General features: G+C 36.4%; 1 protein-coding gene across 3 annotated transcripts in view; it reads right to left on the bottom strand.

Annotated features, from left to right (window-relative positions):
• Positions 1-26,776, bottom strand: part of SATB2 (SATB homeobox 2) — a 191,952-nt gene that overhangs the window by 79,090 nt on the left and 86,086 nt on the right. For all 3 annotated transcript variants that reach the window (XM_068544717.1, XM_068544715.1, XM_068544716.1), the window contains 2 exons: positions 21,297-21,399; positions 408-880 (listed from right to left, as the gene is read on the bottom strand). In XM_068544717.1, coding sequence (XP_068400818.1) covers positions 408-880; positions 21,297-21,399 — 576 coding nt within the window. The remainder of the gene's footprint in view (positions 1-407; positions 881-21,296; positions 21,400-26,776) is intronic.

Here is a 26,776-nt window from a genome sequence, read left to right as displayed (position 1 = left end):
GATTGTTTGGGCATGAATAGTTCTAGAACTAGTTTTTTTAAAAAACAAGGAATGATAACCACAAAATTCAAGATCAGGGTTACGTCCGGGGAAAAGCAAATGAAAAAAAGGGAGGAGAGGAGGAGCACATAAAGAGACCCAAGTCATTGGTAACATTTCAGGTCCTGAGCTGGGTGGTGGGTTCACAGACATTCATTACATTACTGAAACTGATTAATTAATTATGGCCAAGTATGGATCAATGGTGACAGTATTTCATGAACCGAGGATTATTAATTAATCTAATTCCACATGCTCTGGAATCCATAAAAAAAGTTTTAAAGAGATAAGAAAGAACTAATACTTGCCACAATCTGTCCTTAGTATTATTCTGAATCACCAATTGTGATGTTCATTGCTAACGGTACCTGTGTGCGATTGAACGCCACTCTTGCAAAGACAGCTTGGGACACACTGGCCCTCTTCAGCTCATCTCTGACTTGCTGGTAGATATCTGGAGATACTTCCACAGAAGAGTTGGTTGGCTCTGGCTTAACTGCTCTGGGAATGGGTGGATGGTTCAGGAACTGCTGGTTGATGGCTTGAGGGTGCTGGTGAGCCAGGAGCCGGCTAACGGCAATCTGTTGGTTTATCAGATGGGCCATGGCGATTTGTTGCCTGACAAGTTGTGGACTGAGCTGGGGAGAAAGAAGACCAGGGCTCATGATGGGCTGTAACGCGGGCACTTGGTTTCGGATTGGAGTACTGTGGTGGATTTGGCTATGAGAAGACTGTTCGTTGGCTTTCCCCAGGGATGCCAGCTGGTTCATATTTGGTAAATGCATTGGACGCTGGCCCAGAACACAATAGTCTGAAAGGTTTTCTCGTTCCACTCTTTCCACTGTTAAAAGATAAAAATGATACTGCATCATTATCAACACTGGCATAATTTGTTTCTGATACATGTAGTATTAAATTATATTTTTGGTATATTAATGACGTAGACATTGTTCATACAAAGCTGGAAGCCCCGGAGTAAAAGTGAGTTATCCTTTCCTGGAAAATGTTACAATAATAGATTTTTCCATAGGTTATGATATGAAAGTAAAAATATTTGCCACTTCAATCTTCTTTAATTCCTAAAACTAGGCATTTTATTAAATAGCCAAGACAGAAACCACTAACCATTACAAATTCTAAATCCTCTCATATTCCCAAGCCGTATCATCTCCCTCTGTGATAAAAACACCAGCTGTTTTCATCTTCTGTAGTTTGTGGTTAATGGTGTGGTTCATGGTTACCAGGAAATGACAAGGACAACGTCTCCTGTCAAAGTAACTGCTACCGCCTAATAAAAATCTCACATAAATACTATTATCCAGCTATGGAAACATTTATACAAAATGCCTGTCACATAGTATATCCTTTCATCTCCTCACTTGCTATCTTTTTTATAGGAATATTTCTTTAAGAAATGGATATTTTAATGATGGTGACATGCACTAGGATAAGAAAAAAGTCTCACAAAATTAATAACATCGCCTTGATTTGCCATTAAATAAAATTCTCCCTTTCTCCAGGTTATCTATCTTTTATGTTTTGTTGAACTTTAGTAAAGATTTAAGGAATAACCTTGAAAGGGAGAAAAAAAGAAAGTATCATATATGTTCATACATGAGGCAGATTCTTTTCTTCCCTCAGGAATATTCCTCAGGAAAGAGTCACACCAGAGTCAAATCCTTACCTAAAACTCTGTATTACATTATTATGTAAAGCAAAGGTTTGTTTGGGGAAGACACATTAGGCTGAAACAATCTCTATCCTTACTAGCTTTAAATGCTTACAGATGTAATCTAACAAAATCTGTTTTTTAAAGCAAAAATTCCTCACAGATTTAGTAAATTTTTCCTACAATTGAAAGTGTTTGATATGATAATGCAAAAGCGTATTAATATAACATTAAAGAACATTGGAGTGGTTACATGCTGGAGCAGAAAACTATTCACCTATAAGACAAATTTTTAAAATAACTGCCCCCCTTATACACAAATAGTGCTTGTAAATTGGTATATGGTTTACAGTGACAGAATCATATTTGATCAAAAAAGTACTGTGTCTCAAAAAATTTAGGAAATTATGTGTGCTGGAAAACTAGTTGAGATGACTCAAAGTGATGACAAAGTCACTAGAAGCAAATCACATGCAAAAAATTTGAATAAAATCAACCAATGAACTATAAAGGCAAGGAAAGTGATATTTCTAAATTAATATTTTATGTAATATGTGATTTTCAAATACATATGTGGAAGTAAATTAATACATTAACAACATGTAAATAGATATCTGATCATTTTATCTATATTTCTAAAGGTTTTATATATTTAAAACTTCTCATTGGGAAAATAGATAAACATCCACATCTTGGGAGCACCTTATATTCAGACATATACAGTATTTCTTCCTGCTTTCTAAAAAAACTGAGTGATTGCTTAACTTTCCTATGAACCCCTAAATAAGTCAAAAGTTTACCTCAAACTTCTTTAAGAGTTCAATTTCCAACCTAATCCTTTCAATGTAATTCATATAGTTTGTAGTCACCTTTCCTTCATAAGGTTCAAGGTGAACAAATTATTTTAATCTTATTCTCTAAAGGCAAACATTTTTCAGTCATTGTATTAATTAAACCTTAAGGTATACAGTCTGGAAAACCAAACCAAGCAAATGGCCAAGAGCCTTTAAACAAGGTAATCTAACACAGTTTTCATAGAACAGAATTTACTATTGTAAGTTCCTTATTGAAAGAAGTAAAGAGACCACGGACTGCTTCCAGAGTAAAAAGTCATACTTTATAGGCAGAAATATTTGCCCTCAGGTAGACATTTGATTCGCTTTTGTTTGTTTGTTTGCTTTTTAATTCAGCCAAGATAAAGGTAAATTCAAGTAGCAAATTATGTTTTCGGGTACTTAAGAAGCAGACGGTTTATCCATTTCTTTTTCTACTTAAAGAGCATAGAAACACCCTCTTAATGCATACATTCTTTGATCAAAAGCCAATTTTCCAAAATGTCAGTATTTTCATCTTTCAATGACTTAATTACATTTGAGTTACTTTCTTAAGATACATCTAAATCCCATCATTAATAAAAAAACAAATGTCAGAGCTCCATGAAACCTCTATGAAATTGGTGCAATAAGAATCAGAATAATGTCAGTCCACAGTCCTTTAAGATTATACATAATAATTCTCCTTTTTCTTATGAGTTCCCAGAGCATCATAGTCTCATGTAGTTAAGAACAGTAACTATGGAAGCATCCTTAGAGACATGTGGTAACACCATGTAGTACTAACTGATTAGTAAGCCGTAATGAAGGCATTGCAAATGCAAATGCCTACACATGCAGGTAGAGCACAACAGCCAGAGAAGCCAGCCGCAGAGATACTAGGAGGAGAGAGAGAAACCCTGCCCACTCCAAACAAGGCAGCCACTAACTTGATTCAGCCAGTTGTCTTTCTCATATTGTCATTTCTTTAGATTTTTTTTCAAAAAAATGAAAAATCTGGATTTTTACATGATAGCTCCTAAATTTAGGTATTGGCAAATAATTCTATTTTCAAAACACAATAAAAGCCAAACAAAACATTTCTGAAAACTAGGTCCTGCCCATCCATGGGCTACCAGTGTCAAAATGTTGCCTACGAGACTAAAGACACCCCCTATGCTGTTAAAGAAAAAAATATTCAACAACACTTGTTGAAGATGTTAAGGCAGACCTTATCCAGGACCATCGCAATGGGTATAGGGACCACAGCGATGGGATTTTACAGTGGGGAGAGAGATTGGGCCCAACTCCAAATACAGCATGGGCAAGTGGGAATTTATAGCCAAGGAGCAGGGTGGAGGTCAGGGCATGGAAAATTACTAAAAGGAAACATCAGGAGTAAGTGGGATTCTGGCTAAACCAACCTAACAGGATTCTTTGCTAAAGACAGGCCAGGCTGATCAGACATCACCTGGGGGATGGTGGAGGATGAGGAACCCGATGAGAATGAGATACCGAGGGTGATCAGATACAAGGCTGGGGGGTTCTGGTTAAACTGACTTAGCAGGGTTCTTGTAAAACTGGATTTTACAAGGAAGTGCACAGATGGGCCTAGGAGAAGGTTCAGGAGCCTGTCTAAAGTTTGGTCAAGCAAAGAATCTTTGTCAATGTTCTCCAGTCCCTGACAGCTCTATCAATAAAAGCCAAGTTCTTTACTTCCAAGAATAAAGAAAAAAAAAAAAAAAAACTGATCATCCCAACTTTAAGGATGCCTAAAAATCAAATGCTCACCAACAGGCTGCATCTCTCCTGACCAAGGCGGTTCATGGTTTCAGGAACGGTTTGCACAGATTTTGCCAAATCTGAAAAACTTTTTCTTTTTTTTCTGCTGCCACTCTTATACAGATAATATCAGAATATATTTTAACCTCTTATGTCACAGCAGATGAAATACAAACGCTTAAAAAAAAGTCAGAGGAGCATCACAATGTACCAGACTCAATCTGAAAACTGAGCCTGGGCCTTCAGTATTTCTTTTCCCTTTTCTTTCTGGCCTTCCTTCCTTCCTTCCTTCCCTCCCTCCCTCCTTCCCCTCTCTTCCTCCCTTTTTCTTTCTTTCTTTTTAAATTATTTGAAAGTAACCACAATGACTGAAATGTAGACCTAACAGCAGTGCCTGATTTTGTGTTTTGCTTTTTCATTCTGATAGAAAACATCATGTTAAGTCTCTCTTAAACTAAACCAAGACCAAAGGTAACTCCCTGGCTCTGAGGGCCCATCTTATCTCTGCAATACTCAGCCATGGATCAGAAATCCTTAAAAACATGAAGGATAAAAGGCAGCAGTGCCTCTCGTGACGAACGCAATGTTCACATTCACAACAGAAAATATTCTCAATAAAGCCAAAATGCTTACTTATTAAAGAGGCATTAAAAACACAACTGCTTCCAGGACTTTACATCAGAGCTGCAATTTAATTCACAGTGAATTTCATTCTACGGTTGCCAAAGTCCTAAAGGTAATCTGTGGAGTGGGAAGTGCCTGGGAAGGAATGATTACCCCAGCTTCAAGTACAAGTCCCCAAACAGAGTGTGGCTTGAGGCTGTTGAGGCAAGTGGGGCTGAAATATTTCTACATCGGGTAGCTGAGCAGCTCTCTGTAGCTATTTTAACCTCTGGAGGAGGGTCCCAGTCCTGGGGCCTTGCCGGTGGATAATTCAGATCTGGAGTCTGCTCAGGTTTCTGAGAAACTCCCAGCTCCAGTAGGACCTTGCCAATTCCTTTGAGCTTTCTGTGATTGAGTGAAAATTGCAAAGACTGGGAAACAATTATGTAACCACCCTCTGAGCTTCTGGGGTTCTATATAACTCCAAAGTAGGAGAGGCCTTTGCAGCCCTGTATTGGAATCCCATGGGCTTCTGAAGCCTTCCCAAACTCAGAGAGTTGATGTTCTAACCAAGAGCACCCTATGAACATTAGCTATTCAATGTCCAAGACCGCTGGCTATGGCAGGTTGTTCACAGGCAAGAAAGTGACACTCCTCCCCAGGGATTTATCCACATTACAATGAAAAGATATTTGGTTCAAAAATCTCATTTTATTTCATGCAATTTTAAGTACATTTTGAAGTCAAGTACTTATTTTAATAATCACAAATCCCTGATATATACATATGTATTTTAGGTGGTTGCAAGAACATTCTAAATACTCAAAAAAATGTATGTCTATATATAAATCTTGTCTTATATTCCTCTCTGGCACTTAATTTTTATTATAATTTCTTTACTGCAATTTTGGGTAAATATGTTTTCAGCTGTTGGGAAAGATGTATGGTATAATAGTTAAAAGCAGAGATTTCTAAGCCAAACTGCCAGGGTTTAAATCTCAGCTCTACCATTTGGTAGATGTGTGACCTCGGGTAGCTTACTTAACTTCCCTGTGCCTTAGTTTCCTTGTATATTTAATGTGGGTTAAAACTTATGCCTACCATGAAGGATTACTGTGTGATTAAATGAGAATATATATCAACACTTAGAACAGTATCTGTCACTATGCAGTTTACCATTACTATTACATTCACCTTGCCTGTGTGTGTCTGTGTCTGTGTCTGTGTGTGTACTGGCATAGATGGATGGACGTAAATTGTACATTTCAGTTTTGCGCTAGGTCAGAGATATTCAAAATATAGTCCCTTGAACCATCAACATCCATACTACCTGGAAGACTCTTAGAAATACAAATTCAGGATCTCTTAGAGTTCTTATGTACACCAAATTTCCAATGATTCTTATGTACACTAAAGTTTGAGAATCAATGTCTATATCATTTTTGCTTTTACTTACTGTCTTTTGAGATTATACAAAATACAGCTGCCAGGTGATTTTTATGCATGCTAAAGTTTGAGAATCACTGTTCTATATTGTCTTTGCTTTTATGTTGTTGTTGTCTTTTGAGATTATACCAGACATTTATAACTGTCATATTCCATTTTTTTGTCATTTCCATTCCATTTGTCATATTCAATCTGACTGAACATTCACTATCCTATAAATGTATCTAAACATTTTAAATTTTCTTCTCTATGATATATTTTTAGTTTTGTTGATGATTAGTTTAGTTTTTGTTATACTGAAGAAGCATTGACTGGACCTGATACTAGAAAACTGCATTCAAATCTACATTCTAACTCTTACTAGCTGTGGGGTCTCTTTGAGCAAACTGGAGATTCTCTGGATCTCAGTTTTGCCATAGGGAAAATATTATTATCTTAGAATTGTAAGAGTAAATTTTAGATGATCAGTGTCTATGTGAAAGATCTTTATTAAAGTGCTACTGTAAATTTCAGAAAATATCTATATAATTATGATTAACAGATTAGGCTTGACATTTCAAAATTTCCTGATTAGGACATTCTGACCAATGTCTGCTGTTTCCCAAAGGTCATCTAAAGAATTGCAACCTTTCCTTTGGTTTAAGTAACTATGCCATGTTACATCATGTTACTTTTTAAACAAATCCCTACAATTTAGAAGAATTCGTTGTCAATTTAGAATCACATGCTTCATGGCATATGCAGGAATATGTTGGATTCAGCTTCTCCAAATGAGGCTTAATAGTTCATATCCTGACCTTCAAATTAGGAGACAGCAGAATCGATGGGAAATAAAATGACAATCTCACAACTCTTGAAATTAAATTTACAGGAATGCTACATAAACATGGCTTTAAGTTTCAAAATTTATTATAAATAAAAAATGGAAAGAAAACTTAAGGAATAAAACATGCTTTGAATGTATACATGTTACATTTACATTAACCAAAAGAAAGAAGGAAAGTGTCCTACAGTTTTTTGAATTGAAGCATAGTTGATTTACAATATTGTGTTGGTTTCATGTGTATAGCAAAGTGATTCAGTTATACATATATATGTATATATCTTTTTTTTTATTCTTTTCCATTATAGTTTATTACAACAGTATTTTAAAAAAGCAAATGTTTAATGGATTGCTTTTATTTTCCAGGGAATGAGTAGGTATCAAAAAGGTCCTAACTAAAAGAAATACACACACACACACACACACACACACACACACACACACACGCACTAGTTTTTCTTCTTCAGTTTAGTGTTTCTCTGTTAGATTTCATTATTTTTATTACATTTATATTTGCTATAGATGCTATGTAAAGTAATCCCAGTAAAATTTCAATACTCCAAATATACTCCAATGACTCTATGCCCCAAAGTATACTTTCTGAAGAGGATTTATGAGCAAAAGGTAAAGCATCTGATATGTAGAGATGTCTGTCAATCAAAGCAAGATAGCATAGGATAGGTGGAAAGAAGAGCAAACCGGGATTCCTAAACCTGAGTTCTAACTAGCTGGGTGATCTTGGGATTACCTGTAAAATGAGAAAGATTACCTGCAAACTGGTTTTAAAGCAACCTTCCAGCATCTTGATAGCATCTTAAAGAGTACTGCCGCTAGGATTTTCAAAACAATTCCCTTTCTCAGAATAATTGCTTCTGTTTTTTGACTCTTCGGCAAAAATTCAAGACTTTCCCAAGATATCTCTCTTTGTGAAACTCCCCAATGCAACAGGAATAACAGTAGATTATAGTGGCAATAGCAGGAGTTGTAGTATTGCTCTTGCAAGTTTATCTATCAATACTGCTTAAAAGACTGATAATTTTTTCCAGAACTATGAACCTAGTGTTTCAATGCAAACCTTAACACAATTGCCTTTGAGAAATAAGCCCTGGGGTTTTGTCCATAGTTACAATGAGTGGAAAGAAATGAACTGGGTAAAAGGCTTTGCACTGAGAAATTTCTGGAATTTCTGGCCTATGGATTTTTCCTTAAACCATTAAGATGCTTATGCAAATGTAAACAGATTAGCAAGAATGAGTGCTAATGGATTCCTTAATAAGCGAACACTGCAGTATTGCCCAGAACAAATCCTGGAAACCCTGGATAGAAGAATATAAGCCAAATAAAAAAGGATAGTGCATTTCTCTGTGGCTCCTTCCGCCTCAAAAAGTACTCTGGAAGTGATTCTACAAGGTAAGACATAGGCTGGCCATTTGGCACTCTTGGTGGGAAAGTTGCCAATCAAATCGACAATTTTGAATGGGCACCCAAACCTTGAGCGTAGGGAAAAGATATTCTTGAGCATATCATTGCCTTGGACTTCCAAACCTCCACCCCAAGTTCCCTGCTCCCGTGACACTAAACCCCAACATTGGACCCCAATTTTAAGGATAATGATCCTGTCTAATACCAGAGAAGTCAGGGAACTTGTTCAGGGACAAATAGCAGTCCAAATGTAGACAAATATTTAGGAAAAATTAAAATGATTAGGACTACTGGCTCTAGCCTCATAAGCATAATAAACAAATCACAAGACCAGTGAAAACTAGTGGTTTTTTTTCTCTTCTTCTGCATAACTCAAAGTGAAGTTCTCGGGGCCTAAATTTTTCACAAGTACTTTTGTTGTATTTCCTTTAGAGAAAAATGTTTTTATTATAAGTGCATTGCAGGTAACATCAAGCCTTCTACCATTTATATAGTAGCTGAGGCACTGAGCTAAACCCTTTACACATCACTGTCATTTAATTCTCACATAACAATTGTATGACATAGATATTATTATGCCCACTTTATTGAAGAGAAGTTGAAGCTCAGAAAAAAACAATGTCGCAAACCTATTAAAGCAAGTAGCAGAAATCAAACCAATGTCTTTAGGACCTTTAAAGTCTTTGTTCCACGGCTTACGCTAAACTGCCCAACTTGGGACATGTGGTTGTTATTAATTTTAGGGTTCAAGTCAGGACTCATCAACTTTCCAACAGACAAGCCCTGCTTTCTGTTTGTATGTATGTGTGCATGTGCACATGCCGCATGAAAATGCATAGGTGACATGATGAGTGGGCGAGTTATCTGAATGGTGAGGGCTCAACCTGAAGCCTCCACTCTATGCCCTGTAAACCCTCCTGATGTGACAGACTACAGAAACCGGTCAGTTCTAAACAGTGAGGAAATTACTGATTCTTCCCAACTGAATGAGCTAATCACTAAAATATGATTATTTGTGTTTGCTTGTTTATTGTTTTAATTCATATGATATTTATTAATCAACTACTATGTACCAGAATGATGACAGCCCCTACAGATACAGTACTGAATAATGAAAGAACTCCATCTGTAGATTTGCTTCAGACAATGTAACTGAGTATAGATGGGCCTGTAACAACTGCCTATGATATAAAATGCATTTCTATTTGATGATAAAACATAGCTCCTTTTAATCCCTATTTTGTTGTTTATTAGCAGCTCATTCTAGTCATCTGTAATACTATTTCACACTCACTATATTTATTTTCATGAATCCTTCCATTCTTTTATTTTTCTTGCAGCCAAAAGGCTTTATCCCCAAATGAGGGTCATCAGCACGGAGTCCCACCTGACATGAAAGACATGAATCACGCAGCTGAGAGCTCTTGCAAGTACTCTTTACAAACTCTGTAAATATGAAGTGTTTGTTTGAAACAGGTACCCAACAAAAAATAAAATGGGGTATGCACACTCATATAACATGGTAATAACCTGAGAATCTCAGGCAATCACAATAAATTCATATATGAACGAACTACTATATGAAATTGGTGACATACAACAATTTTGACCTATGAAAATGGCATTTACGTATGATTCTACCTGATATTTATTTAGACTCCTCTCTCTGAACTAGGCTACACATTAACATTAAAAAGCCCTACTGTCCACCCAAAGTCTTTCACTGAGTTAAAACTCTTTTTAGAATGTAAACATAACACTAATTTTCCTGACAAACCAGAACAGCATCCTGTCTGCCAACACTGAACATGCCCAATCACTGAAAATACTTCTGACTTATTCTCTCCTAGTCAATAACTGTAGGTACAAAGTCAATTTGTTATATAAAAACTGCTTTTCTGTTAACACAAACATAGACAGACATGATCTCCAGAGCTAAAGCCGATATTCCATATATACCAGATATAAATCCCACATTATTGGAAATTAAAAACAAAACTATAACCAGAAGAGTTCACTATATATAATTAAAGAAAATATTAGGAGTCTGAAAGGGCTGAAGGGCAAAAGAAAAAAAATAAGTCTTTTAGGACTATGAAACCTAAAGATTTTTTTTTTCCTCTAAATTTGTTAAAGAGAATCTGTCTCTGGGTTGAGAACTTGCTTGCAAAGTCTCTGCCTAGAGCAAGATATTCAGAGCCAACTTGTTAACTCCTAATAAAACAAGACTTGGAAGGAAAATGCTTCCAGCCCCAAAAGCGAAGTGTACCAGCCGGCATTGTGATAATACCATATGACTGGTTTTCTTACGTATATTTTCCCCTTATTATCAACTTCCTTTTTCCATCATATTAAGATCCACAAAAACATATATTATCTACCATAAAGCAACTTGAAGCTGAACACTTTGTTTTTTGACAATAAAAGTTCATAGGACCCATTATGTTCCATGGAAAAAGTAAGCATTGTCCACCTTTACTGTGTCTGAATGCCATTGTCCCTTTTGGTTTCAAGCAATGCTTTATAATAGTTTGATAACACTGATCATTTCAAATATTCCTATAGCTTTCTGTATAGGTTAAAGCTACTTATATCTAATAATATCTTGATTTTTACTCTGTTTAAAACTATAATTTCAGAGGTGAATTCACACATGATAGGAAAAAACTGACATTTCAGAAACTTAACATTATGATAATTCAGGAGCATTCTCTGTGGATTAATTCTTTAATTCAACCTAATAAGGAAAAGTGAATCAAAGAAATAATCAATCCATAATTCATTATTTTCCATTGGCCATTCTCTCTGATTTCACAGGACTTAAATGTTTGGGGCCATTATTTTAAGTAAAATACTCAATAAACTAGCTGGAAACACCTCAAAGGGATGTTTTTCTTAGGCTACATAAATGGTCCCTAATTTTTACTTAACAAAGGTGTTACTGTCTCTTTCAGTGGAATTGATTAACAATTGCTAAATCTTTAGCTCAATAACTAATTAACAGAAAAAAAGAATATTTTAACCGATAATTTGCTAAGGACATTTGTAATATGAATTAAACAAGCAAAGGTTTTCTTTTTTTTTTTTAATATATATTTTTTTCCAGACCTTCTGAGTTTATTCTGAACATGTATATGTGATTATATCATGTTACAACTTTCATCAGACTTAATGTATTTATGACATCTTTCACTTCTGCCCCAACCTCCAAACCTGACACAAGTCCCCACAGAATATTCCTTTTTACCCACTGACTTCCAAATGCAAGTCCTTATCACTCCTAACATAAGTCTCTTCTAACCTTTGGGAGATGAGGGCTCCACCAGAAAGTAGGCACAGAGGGAACTTACCTCAACATAATAAAGGCCATATATGACAAACCCACAGCCAACATCGTTCTCAATGGTGAAAAACTGAAACCATGTCCACTAAGATCAGGAACAAGACAAAGGTTTTCTTTCTTCTCTCAATTGAGATGTCCGATAGCAAATAAGATTTAGTAACAATATAATATGTGCAAAAATAAAACTGTTCTAAGTGCATATGTTCAAATAAATTCATCTATATTAAATTCAATTCTATTAATATTTACTAAGCATCTACAATATACAAAGTCCTATGTTCACAGGGCTTGGAGGATGGCACAAAATGGATGAGTCCCCCAGATGTTCTTTCAAGGGATTTTTGGTCTAGTAGGGAGATTATTCAAGAATCAAAATTACTATGGAACATGGAACTTGGAAGATGACCGCTTGAAAGGCCATATGTTAGAACTCATAGCCTGGCTTGTACTCCAGATGATTCTAGATTTATGTCCATTCCCTTGAGAGTTCAGAAGTCCAAGGTCAGATAATCTCAAATTCTTGCATAGGGTAAGAATCATATCACCAGTCAGACAAAGAGCAAGTTAAACAACTGTCTACCATAGACAATTGTCATGGTAGTCCTAGCATCTTACATAGCACTTATATTTAAGAGCTTCAAGCACCTTGCAAACATAAGTGCTTTTCAGCTTTTAACTCTGTAAATCATCTGAGGAAACGCAAATAATAATTTTTATTTAGTCGATCAAGAGACCAAGAGAATTCTCTGATTTTAACCTATGGGTTTCCCCAAAATAAGAGGATGTCACCACAATCATACCAGATTTTAAATAAGCTGGATATTTCCTGGTCTACACACAAAAGCTCTCATTTCACAACTCTGTAGATTCTTCATCAAGCACCACCAGATCTTTGTTTTTGAGTTTTTAATTTTGTTTCTCAGCAAGACAAAAGGAAATCTGAAACTATGAGAAATCTAAAGCTCACTGTAAGAAAAAGCTAAGAACTAAAGAGACCTGGACCACAACCCTTAACTATGTCATCTCAGTTCAACTCCCTGCTTCTCTCTCATTGTTTCCCAAACATAGTTGGTCCAGAACCTGTTTCAGGGCTCGCCACCAAGCCCCCATACCAACCATTCTCTCCTTCACTGCTAGATAATCACAACAGCCCACCCCCACCCCTACCACATGGCATGAGCTGCCTCATTCTCTACCACTCACTCCATCTCCAAAAACTTGTCTCCTTATCCATCTTCCTTCCTTTCCTCCAGGTTCTGAAGCAAAGCTATTTCTCTTTCTTTCAAAGGCAAAGCATCCTCTGTGCCTCATCCCTTCCTAGTTTGTGAACTGTTGCTTACCACCCCTCTTCCCCTTCAGAGCCCTTGGCCTCCTGTGGCTCCATCGTCTTTCTCCTGAGTATTGGGGTGGGGTGGAAGTATGGGTTACACTTAACCCTAATGCTGCAGTTAGCTGCTCTTATATCCTTTCCTCATTCACTCAGTATCTGCTATCCTCATTTCCTTGCCACCTTCCATCTCAGATGCATACAGTTTCTCTTTGTTCTCACACGACAGGGAAATAGCTCCCTTCAATGTCATTATGGTCCCTTTTTGGCCAAAGTTAAGAGCCTCCAATTACCTCTTCTCCTTCTCCTCCTCCTGTCACCCTTGATAACATTTCTCCACTGGTAACCCATCTTCCCTTGGCTTCCATGAAATCTCACTTTCTTCCTAATCATGTCTTCTTAACCCCTGGCCCTTTTACCTCTCAAAGCTTCCAACCCCTGTCCTCACTCTCCCCTTCAGAGAATCCTCTTTTGGTATCATTTTAACTATTACATCTAAAAAATTAGCTCCAGAATCTATTCTCTAGTCCTGTCTTTTGGTCAGGTGGCTCCACACCTTGAACAGCCCAGTGGGTATTTCTACCTAGTTCACCAACTCTCACTGAAGCATCAGCAACTTCCTCTCAGTTTATATCATCCCATTTCTGTCAAAACCATCATGAGTCACTTAAGCTCAAAACCTTGGACTCCACTTTGATTTCCCTTTCTCTTCCCACACACATATTGCATTGGCCACTTCTCTCTTTCTCATTCCTGCCACCAGAGCCAAAGCTCTACCTCCCTCACCATCTTCAGTTCCACATATTACTGCAATAGATTCTATTTTGTCTGCATCCTCCAGGGTGTGCACACCACCCTTTCTCCCTCCCATTTGCCTCCCCTCCTGCCATAAACATATTCATATCCATACATGGTTTTAGATGGCTTCTAGAGGATGTGTTTGGTTTTTTTTTTTTAAACCACCATTTTCATTATTGCTTCATTGTTGAAAAACCTTCAGTGATTCCCAGACTATCTCAACTGGGCTTTCAGAGTTCCCTAAGATGTGTTTACTACCTTCCCAACTTTATTTTTCATCACTATAACACGAACGCTCCCCACAGCCATGTCCCAAACATTTCTGCTCTTTCACCAATGTTTGGTGCCACCATCAGTCCCACACCCAGCCATGCTCTTATCTTTTCCTTTTCACCAATCAAAAATCTTAGCCATTCTGGGCATGTTATATTACAGTATCATGATAAATGCACTGCCATTCTAGACATACTGGACAACCACCCATAATTTCCGAAATATATCATGCTCTTCCGCACCCCTGCATCTATACTCATGAACTTGCATTTGCCTGAAGTGTTCTTCCTTCTCCTTGTCCTCTCTGCAAAACTCTATTTGTCCTTAAGGTATAACTCATGTGCTACTTCTTCTCGAACTATCCCCTGACACCCAGCAGGTATAATTTATGGACCTTTCTCTGTGTTACCACTATACTAGTTTATACCACTGTTATATATTTGCCAGATATACTTATATGGCCACCTCCCTGCTAGGTTGAGGGCGACACAACTAGAGGTAGGAACCATATCTTAAGTGTTTCTGAATGTCTCTCACTGCTTCTAGCACTGAATATGGGCTGTAGTAGAGATACTCACTAAACATTTTATTAAAATTAATTATCTAATTGTAACTGTAACTTTCTTGCAAGGAAGGACTAGGTAATGATCCCCACTTAAAATCCTGCCAGGTATATATAGTAGATGCTCAAATTTCTTTTTGAATGGTAGTAAAATATGTTATATTGTTAATTATTTTACAGAGAATGTAGGCTTTTTGAAACCAGGAATTGTGTCTCATAATTCTTTCAAATAGTTAAGTATAGATGATGGATGGATGGATGGATGGATGAAGAAAGGAAGGGGTTAGAAAAGCAGATCCTTTTTCCCTTTCCATTCTTTTTTAAATGGCTTATAAATATGAGAAGATAGCAAGTTTGTTTCTTTACATCTACAAACCACACTGTTGACAAATGATTGTTTTTACTTCTTTAAACATTTATGAATAAACACATTCAGGCTAAAGAAGCAGCTACCAGTACAGCTAGAATAAGCTTCTTAAGATCCAAGCAAGAAATGAGTCCACATCTGAGCTTAGGGTCCAAGGCATTCCCCACGTACCATTCTTCCACTTGGTGACGCTACCAATAAGCTCCTAATTGGAAGGTTAGGAAGGGTAAGGTGATCAATGAAGGCACATCAGTGATTACCAGTGTAAATGCACAAGGTTCTTTCAATTTTTGGAAAACCAGTAAGATGGAAAGTGCTTGTTTGCAGAAGTGATGTTTCTACTTCAATGAATCTAATATATATATAAAATTCAAGGATTTGATGTTGTCATTACTTTAGACAAGGTGCAATATAGGCAGAGGGCAGACAAACTTCCTTGCCAAGCACCTTAATTTAGATCCAAAACTGAAAGCAAATCTCTTTCATGACCCAGAAGAATTAGGTAGACAAAAGTTAAGTTACTGGTAGGAGGGAGATGCAAGAGGGAGGAGATATGGGGATGTATGTATATGTATAGCTGATTCACTTTGTTATAAAGCAGAAACTAACACACCATTGTAAAGCAATTATCATCCAATAAAGATGTTAAAAAAAAAAAAAGTTAAGTTACTTTTACCTCATCAGAGCTAAACAACAGCAGAGGCAGAAGTACCAGCAGTTGATTAAAGGCATTGTCCTGACCACCATGGCTAAGCAAGGGCTGCCTTATGGAACCAGGTCAGGGGACACTGATTTCTCTATTCAACTTCGAGGCACCACTTTGTAAATGACACAATCATTTTTGGGTACAATAGGTGCTTTAAATGTGGTAACATTATATCATTTCAGCTATAATGATCATAATTACTTATTTCTTTTAATCACAACCCACTTAACCACTTTAGTACAGAGAACTAGTTCAAGGAGTTTAATTTTCATTCAACATCTAATCTTTGTGTTTACTGAAACCCTTCACAGGCTTTGTTTACTGTCTGCTTGCTGGCCTGGACGTTTGATCTTGCAAGACTAGATCAGACAGGGTCAGATAAAATACTGATTACTAGAATAAACCAGGCTTGAGGAAGTAACACTGGTTTTTAAAATCCTCATTTCTCCCAGCTTTTTAATATTTTGCAAAATAAGCTCAAATAAACAAACAGAATTAAGACAACTAGCAATCAGGGGCTCCTTGAGCAATGACTGAGAAAAGGAAAGTATGGGGATAATTTTGCTTTCTGGCCACAGTGTAGGGTTTGGTTAGGTCCATTCATTCTGGTGGTATTATTTTATGACACAAATAATTTTGAGATATCCACTAGAATTTTGTGAACTTTCAATGACCCCTTAATTCTTGTGACATATTAAATACTTGAAACCGACCTGACCAAAGACGGCAGTTCGTTTTGCTTTTGGTGCCAGATGAAAAACACTTTAAATATAAAATTATTTTCTTTTAATTGATTAATTTTTAATTAGGAAACATTTAAAACATATGAGCGCTTCTTTGTTAAGGTACTTTCTTATTCTTATAAGATCCCTTGCAGAATTAGATTGCCATAATAGTATAATTAATAATAGTACTGCACACAATTGCCACTTAGTTTCATAAAACTGATGGGGCAAGTGTATGTCTAAATAGACTTCATCCAAAAGAAGAGTGAGGTTAAAAATATTGTTTTAATAAAATGCGTAGAACCTATGAAAGAAAAATTGATAGGTAAATCCCACATAACCCCCAAAATTCTTGAAAATAATTAATAGCATGAATGTTTCTAGGTCCCAGTGGATTATCCTTGGGTCCAACACTAAGACTCCTACACATTAAACAACCGTTAATATTGGTCTTTTTGTTTTGTTTTGTTTTCCCACAAAATGTATGTATTTTTCTGAATCCTGGGAGGTTATGAGAGCTACATTGTAAAATCTGGGCCAGAAGCAATTACAGCATGAGATGAACAGCAATTAAAAAAATGCCATCTGAACCAACCAACTACCACATTCAACCACTTCGTTTTCTTCAGTATCAAAAACTCCTGGGAAGCAGGTTCATGGTTCTGAACTTTAAAACCAGAGTACACAAACTGTCTCCCCATCTATCCTGAATTAACACTAATGTTAACTCAAATATGTCTGTGTCAACTATGATTGCCTTTGAAATTAAAGGAAAAAGGTAAACAGAATGTGCTTTGCTGTGATCACTGGGGAAAATAACGTTAACATGCTAAGCCAAAGCAACTTAAGACTTTTTAAAGAATAAGTGTAAATAGTTTAGCTATAATAACAACAAATTCAAAAAATGCACATTAAAATGTTTACTTCAAAATTTAGACAATTCCATTTGTATATAGTCTTTACATCTGTTTTTAATGATATCAAATTATTGATTATTCATTTTTCTCATATTTATTTAAGCATTAACTATAGAATTTGCAATCTGATCTCTTTTTCCTAAAACCTTTCAGTAGACTTTTATTTTTGCCAGGTTTTAGTCATGTTCACTTTGATCTTTCAGAGTATATAATTATTTTACTGTTTATTTCTATGAGAAGAGAAAAAAAATTTGACCTAGGAGATCTATATGTGGCAATTTGTAACAGAATCACATAGCTTATGTTTGGGAAATCATGGTTTTGATTAAGAAGCAACCATTTAGTTCCCACTGTTTTATTAAAACAGACATTAGCAGATAATAGGAAACATATTTAACAATGTAGCCTGCATTTAGTTTGAGACATCAGTAAGCTAGCTTGAGATTTTCTTCTATACTGAATATCAGCAATGATACATGTAAACTGGTAACTATGGAATGGAAACAAGGTGGGGGAGGGGAGACACGGAAAGACAGAGGACTCTGACTTCTGCGCTCTCAGGAAGAGCCCTAAGGTAGAATTCTGGTTTTGCTACTTTATTTCCAGATTTGAAATTCATTGCTTTTTTTTTTTTTTTTTTTTGAAAATGGATGGACACAAATAGAAATTTTACAAACAAAATCATTGCTTTCTCACGAGAAATGGATTCTACTAGATAGGAACTCCCACAGTGACATCTATTCACAGCATAAAGCTTCTAAGGACTGAAATGTTCCTGCATAGGTCCAACACTTCCTTTTCTCTGAAGGTGGAAAGTTAAGAAAATGCACTTCTCCGGGGTGTTTATTTTCTCTACACCATTATACCTGTCATGAATTCTTTGTTTTTCCTCCCACTCCCTTGGTTGATGAATCAACACCACTTGAACTGTTTTACGGCAGCTTGTGTTTACTTCACACATACCTTAACCTTCCCTTTTCTCCTCCTACTGACACACACACATGCACACACACACTTTTTAACAGCAATGACTAGCTCCATCTCTTGGAATAGCATGTGTACACAGCGGCTGGCCGCCTCTTCAGGTGTGGATCCTTGACCTCCTGATTGAAATCAAGGTCTCAGTCTGCTTTTATGGCACTTAAAGATTTAACTGTGCATTTACTATCTTGAAGAAAAAAATAGAGCTTGAAGAATTGACTTGCTAAGAAAGAAAGGAGAAAAGTAGAAGACATAAGTGTTAATGTGTGTGTGAACACATATATACACACACAAACCACACACACACACACAGATTCTGTAGTGGCGATTCTGAAAACACTAGAGTGAAGAGTTTCCAGTCTTTCTGAATCTGGAATTATACTCCAGACTATTAAAAGAGAACGCTCTCTTCCTTTCTCTTATAATAGAAAGTAAATTGGATCTAACAAATGACCTTGAAGCTGCGTGATTCTTTTGATTTTTAGCCAAAGAGGATATTGTTCAAGCACTTCAACAATCTGATTTTAAAGGAAAAACTTGGAGACAACACTTACAGAAAAGAAACACTTCCGAACCACACAATCATGTCTTACAATGAGAAGGAGTTATTCATCTTATCCTGTACAAGAGTTAATATTAATAACATTGTAAAGCAAGTACCCAAGCCAGAAACTAGAGGGTCCTAAGAATTTTAGAATATATTGAAAAGGAATGGATCTTAATTCAATTTTTAGTGAACTTAATTTCTCCTGGGTAGTTCAACGACTTGACTTTCCTTATAAATTGTATATTTAGCATAAAATGCTCTCATTCCTTTGTAATCAGAAATGTGCCACCAATGCAAATAAAGCTCATTTTCTCCAAAGGTAACCTTGTAAACAAACTCCCAAATACTCAACAGCCAAGAGGCATTACTTCCATACTGTCTCCCTAGAGGAAAACTACAGGTAGTAAAAACAAAGAAATTAATCCTTTACTTTTACCTGCCCACCATAAATTGTCATTTAACCCTCTCAACAGGGGCAGTGAACCATCAGCAAGTCTCTGAATACCTATAATAAAGCACGATGAATGATGTCATAATCATGCAAAATATGAACTAGAAGGACCCTCAAACGTCAACCTGTTCTGTTACCAAAATATCCCCCAATCCCCTCAGGGGTTGGTAGCATTTGAATTGAATAGCATTTGAAGTGGGGTGAGAACAACAGAATTTTTCCAGCATTGACAAATTTGCAAAGGCAAAATATCGCATATATTTAAAGGGCTGGATGGCCTAAATAGCATGCCATTTATTGTATGAGAATGGTATATTCAGGATCAGATATAATTCTATATATAATATATTGCTGCTAGTAGAATTACTACTATTAATTATTGTTACAATATTATAGCTATTGTTTATTAAGAGATTACTTTGTGCCAGTATTATCGTATTTTAGTCCTCACAGCTAGCCAGTGACTTACTTACTTTTATTACTTCCAATTTTCAGATAAGGAGATTGAGTCTTGGTGAAGTTAAATAATTTGTTCAAGCTCACACAGCTAGTAAACAGAACACAAAGATTTGAATACAAGTCCTCCTGACTGCAGAGTCCCTTTGCTTTAACCACTGTTCTGGAATTGTCTCCAAATAAACACAACATCAAAACTCCATTTCTGACCAAAGATTTCCTGATACCACACAGTCACTTCAATTTGCTAATTGGTATTTAAACTATAAGTGCTGATTTAACCTAGAATGACTGCTTTTTTCATTAATAAATTAATGAAAATGATTTATTGATTGAGCTTTTTAAATAGACATGCCTATCTGAAATATACAACTTCAAAATATATTTAAAGATCTCAGCCTTCACAAGCATCTCTTGTGAAAACTACACACTTCATATATTATGCTAAGAATTTTACTTTAGTTCTAACACCATCTTAGTTTTAAGGGAGCTAATCTGGATCTCTTGATGAAAATATTAATAATCTTATCTTGCACCCCAATGTTCATAGCAGCACTATTTACAACAGCCAAGGCAATGGAAGCAACTTAAGTGTCCATCAACGGAGGAATAGATAAAGATGTGGTATATACATACAACAGAATATTACTCAGCCACAGAAAAACAATGAAATATTGCCATTTGCAGCAACATGGATGGACCTAGAGATCATCATACTGACTGAAGTCAGACAGAGAAAGACAAATATTATGTGATATCACTTATATGTGGAATCTCGAAAAAATAATGCAAATGAACTTATTTACAAAACAGAAACAGAATCACAGACATAGAAAACAAACTTGTGGTTGCCAAAGAAGAAGGGGGCAGATAAATTAGGAGTATGGAATTAACAGATAAACACCACTATATATGAAATAGATAAATAACAAGGCTTTCCTGTATAGCACAGGGAACTATATTCAATATCTTATAACCTAAAATGGAAAAGAATCTGAAAAAAATACACATATATATATACATATATATATATACATGTATAACTGAATCACTTTGCTGTATACCTGAAACTAATACAATATTGTAAACCAACTATACTTACAATTAAAAAAAAGAATCCTACCTTTATAAAAAAGTATATAAAATTTTATTAACAATTGTATCTAAATTAGCATAAATTCCCAAGAATCAACAACTCCTTGACCTAAGAAACTGAAAATAGGCTTCAAAAATAAAAGTCAGTTTACCTTTAATCTTCTTGTACTTCTTATACCATCTCCCAAACTCCTGGCACTTGGTTGCTGACACGTTGGCATAATATGTGCTATTTACAATGGATGAGATCATACTCTGTAAAGAAAAAAAAAACAGTTATTTTTCCATAAATATGAGTATTCCTCTTCAGGGACAAGAAAAGGCACATTATATAGTCCATACCAATCTCCTTTGTCTTTTAAATTTGAAGCAGTCACCCTCCTGCAAACTAAACTATTAAATATGATGAACGAAACTTACTATCCCTTTAACTTGTACGATGACAGTGCATTCTCCATAAAACCAACCCTGGAGCAATGTCAAAGATGGAGGGCGCAGGACACACAGATTGAATGCAAAGGGAAAGAACAGTTGTGATTTAGGAACCCGAGCAAAAGGTGAGATCAGATGCTCCTGCATCTGTAATCCAAATAATGCCTCTCAGATGTTTCTGTTCCGCTTCCAACTGCACCAAGCTTACACAGCCAAGAATCTGAGAACATCCGTGCTACACACTACAGAACAACATTTAGGGAAATAAGTTAAATTAATATGATTTATAGAAACGTGTGATTAGCACTTGTGTGAAAATTCACCAAATGAAAAAATTAACAGTGCTATTTTAGAGCAGGGGAAACTAAACATAACACTTGTTCTGTGTTTCAAGCAAAAATGCATCAAAGCTAAAACTTTGAGTGTTTAAGTACCTGATTCCTTCTTGTTCTTCATACTCCTCTCTCTCCTCAGCTCAACCCTTTAGCTGATTTGTTTGAAATTGCAGTTAACAGGAAAGAGAAAGGGAGCATAACCTAACTTACCACTGAAAAATTAAAAATTGTAACTGCACACCTTGAATTCACTTTCATACAGAGATATGTTTTCAGTCAATATGGCATGTTTGGACCAACATTCGTGGCAGATGTTAACTTATACCTGAATGACTGTGATAGTACATGTGTATGTTTTATACATAGATTTTATTTCTGCAAATTCTGTCTAAAAACAAATGGACATAAACGAGTCAAGAGATCCAAATGACCTACGTAAGGCTTTATATCCTGCCTTGAAATCTCATCTTTCTTAAAAAAGTTTTCCCCAGATATGGAACAGTTGAGGGAAATCTTGGAACTTCTAATGTCATTTCGACAAAGTAGTCAAGATAAAAAGGATAACAATAAATCAAGGCATTGACAAGTTATTTAGGTTCAAATGCCAGTAGACAGTCCTGCATAGACTCCCATTTAAGACAGTTTCCTCTATGAGCCCACAGACTCCCTCTTTTTTAATCACTATGCAGTACTGATGGGGGAGGTAGGTCCTAATCCAATTCACAGAAACCTCTGGTTCTTTCTATATAGCAGATGGCTATCCTCCCTGCAGTTGCTGATCTCTAAATGACAATTCTGTTCTCTAAGGGGAGATAGTAAAGGGAACTCTTTTAATCTGAGGATCTGGACACAGCCCTGGAACACAAAGAGCCAGTATCACCTGAGTGTATCACAGAACTTGGAGCCTTGCCTGCTGCCTTAGAGGATCAATGGAATCCTAATCTTCCTGAGGCAGGGTTCTGCTTTGTATGTTACTAAAACAAAGGAGTAAAGAAGTCTCTTGGCTAGCTGGGCTAGTTCCTTCCCTCTCTGGGCTGAGCTTTTCTCTCTGTCCCAGTTCGTGAGATCCTTGAGAACAGTGACTCTGTCTGTTTCTTTTTTTTTCTCTCCCTTGTGTCTAACACGGTTCTGATGTGGGATATCTGAGTCACTGAAATATAACAGATGAAAAGGGACAAAGATGAAATTTAAAAATGCCAAACTGAAATGTCAAAATAATGAAAAATTTAACATGAAAGCAGCCTAATAACAGATGCACCAGCTACTCTGGTGTATGTGAATAACTGCAAATGTACTTGTCATTTTTCTATGTTGTTTGTATGAATGTTACCCTCTGGAAAGGCAGAAGATATATAGCCATGGCAGAAGCCAGAGCTAAACCTCCTATCACAAAGTGATCTAGAAAGCAGATTAAAATGGAAAGTGTTTTAAGTACTGCCTGCAGCTGCCCCTCAACTCTTCCTGGCCCATAAGACCAGGACACAAATCCATATTACTCTGGTCTCAGATAATCCACATTTCCCCCACTCCCTGGACTTCCTACTTTGTCTTTGCTCCAGATGCATCTTCATTGACATGCTTGTGTTAGTGGCCAGTGCCAATCTATGTGGCAAGAAAATGAATACCTGGGCTTCTGCTGGTTTCATCACCAGATGGTCTTACACTAGAGTCGGTTCACACTCATTTAAAAAGGAGTTGGCAGATGTGGTATATATACACAGAGGAATACTACTCAGCCATAAAAAAAGAATGAAATCCTGCCATTTGCAACAACATGGATGGACCTTGAAGGCATTATGCTAAGTGAAATAAATCAGAGAAACACAAATGCTGTATGATTTCACTCATGGTATCCTAAAAAAAATAAAAATAAAATAAAAACAAACTAATAGATACAGAGATCAGATTAGTGGTTACCAGAGGGGAGGAGGGTTTTGGGGTGGGTGAAATTGGTGAAGGGGCTCAACTGTATGGTGATGGAAGGCAACTGTACTTGTGGTGGTGATCACTTTGTAGTATACACAGATGTCAAACAGTAAATGCTGTACATCTGAAACTTATATAATAAAATAATAACAATAATAATAATTAAAAGGTAATAGGAAAAAAAAGGAGTTGGCTACCCAGAGACTCAGTCAGGTTTGTTCTCTTCCCCATATTATTATAAGTGAGTTTCTAACTCTGCTGACCACAGAACAAAAAATAAATAGGTTTAAGCTATGAACTGAGCAAAGGAACTGGGTAGCAAATAAAGACAGTTTCCTATAACATGAGAAACTTTAGTCACCAGAAATGTCTCTTCAAATGTGTGGCACCTTTTATTCATATTAACTCCCTGCAGGTCTTTACAGTTAGTTGACCCTTAAAGTAGCTCTACTGATACAAATTTTTATAATTCAACCTGAGAGAGCTTTAAAAACAGAAGAGGTACATCTTGGGGATATTTAAGATGAAAGGTCATGTTATGTCTTACCATTACAGTTTCAATTATGAACATTTTCTAACCCTAAATTAGACTGCTATATTCTCAAAGCCTGAGTCTGAACCACTAGGCCTCGCTAGAATACTCTGGACGCACACTACAAGGTCATCTTAATGTTATGTCAATTTACTTTTAAAACATCAAAACTTAATTCATTATAAACAAAATTGAAAGGGGCTAACACAGACCCAGCACATGCTGACTTTTACTCTACAAGGAATAGTGTTCTCCAGAGGTCCTGGGGCACAGAGAATCTGTATTTACCACATTGCATCCATTCTACAGCCACGTTTTAAAAATACAGTCATCCCTCCATATCCATGGGTTCCTCATCCAGGGATTCAAACAACTGTGGATTGAAAATATTTGGGAAAAAAAAAATTCCAGAAAGTTCCAAAAAGCAAAACTTGAATTTTCTACACACACACCCCAGCAACTATTAACATAGCATTTAATCTAGAGATGACTTAAAGTATATGGGAGGATGTGTGTAGGTTATATGCAAGTACTATGTCATTTTATACAAGGGACTTGAGAATCTGAGGATTTTGGTATCCGCGTGGAGGTCCTGAAACCAGTCTCCTGGGATACCAAGGGATGACTGTACTTTTTTTTTTTTTTTTTTTTGGCTGTGTGTTGGGTCTTCGTTTCTGTGCGAGGGCTTTCTCTAGTTGCGGCAAGCGGGGGCCACTCTTCATCGGTGCGCGGGCCTCTCACTATCGCGGCCTCTCTTGTTGCGGAGCACAGGCTCCAGACGCGCAGGCTCAGTAGTTGTGGCTCACGGGCCTAGTTGCTCCACGGCATGTGGGTTTTTCCCGGACCAGGGCTCGAACCCGTGTCCCCTGCATTGGCAGGCAGATTCTCAACCACTGCGCCACCAGGGAAGCCCTGACTGTATTTTAATATCACTGAAATTGGGATACATCTTACAATCAGTAGCATCTTAGACCTGATGAGATACAGTTGCTGCAAAATGGGATGAGTAATAATTAAAATCTCTCCCACCTACCACCCTGCCAAAAAATATCTAATTTCCATTCACTGCTTTTAAAAATATGTATATAATTTTGTAGTCTACATTGCTCTTTTATGTTTTCCAATCATTCAAGAGCAACCATACAATTGGACTTTTAGAATACCTCCACCTTTTTGATAAATGAACACGATATGAATCACTTTTTCAATCCAGAATACAACCACCTCCTCAGCATCCATGTTAATATAAAGCAATACTGATACAAATAACCCAGAAGATATGTGTGCTGTTATTTTTAACACTTAAACAAAGGGACTATGTTTTATTAAATATCAATATTTATATTATAATTAAATAGGCTAATATTCAATGACTAATAATATTAAAATGACTTTGCATTTAGGAAGCATGCTTCACTTCTCATGGTGGTGGGATGTGAGAAAGAAAGGAGGAGGACATGTGCGATGGGCAATCGAGGCAGCCCCTCTCATCCTTAGTCACAGCCATAAATAGCACACAGACAGTGATTGTAGACAAAGCTATTTTATGAAAAATATTACATATTAAAATAAATAGGAAGGTTTAACATGTCTTCCTAACTACAGAAAAATTTTTGAAAGTTTCAGGCTTCTTTGTAATCAATCATGGAATTTTAAATATGAAGAATGTAGATGGGGGACAAAAATCTAAGTTTCCTCATTTGCAGTCACTCTGACACATCTGCCACTTACATTTAAAAGTTATTTTTTAATAAAATAAGGTTTTGAGGAATCAAGATATATCAGAATTAGTTACTGCAAAGCTTATTAGCTAATTTGAATTTGCTCTAAGCCAACTGCAGGAGAATATTATAGTATTGTTATTAATACTTATTACAGCTAAGTAGAAATATAGCTAAGAAAAATAAATTTTCTTTTAGCTTCCTGAGACAAATTTTAAACTCACTTGTTTGTTTTTGACTAGCCCAGAGAAGAGACGTCACCTGTGATTATGTGTGCTTGCATTTTTCAAACCAAGGGCTCAGAAACTCAGAATGAAGAAGCATCTTGCCCAAAGTCAAATAGCAGCAGGAAGCACCACAAAGAGACACTACCACCAGGCCACACTCTTTCATGGGAAATGTTCATCACCATCTCCATCTGCTAGCACAAGCTCAAAGTGGATTCTGCAACCAATGCTTTAGACAAAGCAAGAAACAAGGTGACAAAAAATAAAACAAAAAGTTTCAGCCCCTTATATGAGTTAAGAAGTGTAGAATCAGAGAAAGCTAAGGAACCTAAAGGCAATTTAAAACTTAATAGAAAAAGCAAAACAATAAACACAGGTTAAGATGATTTGTACAATATACTTGGAAAGACAGAGATCTGAGCATCCCCTTTTCCTCCCCGCAAAAAAGAAAGATAAAAT

This window comes from Eschrichtius robustus, chromosome 5, assembly GCF_028021215.1.
Source record: "Eschrichtius robustus isolate mEscRob2 chromosome 5, mEscRob2.pri, whole genome shotgun sequence".
Taxonomy (NCBI): Eukaryota; Metazoa; Chordata; class Mammalia; order Artiodactyla; family Eschrichtiidae; genus Eschrichtius; species Eschrichtius robustus.
This window is presented reverse-complemented; position numbering and strand designations above follow the sequence as displayed.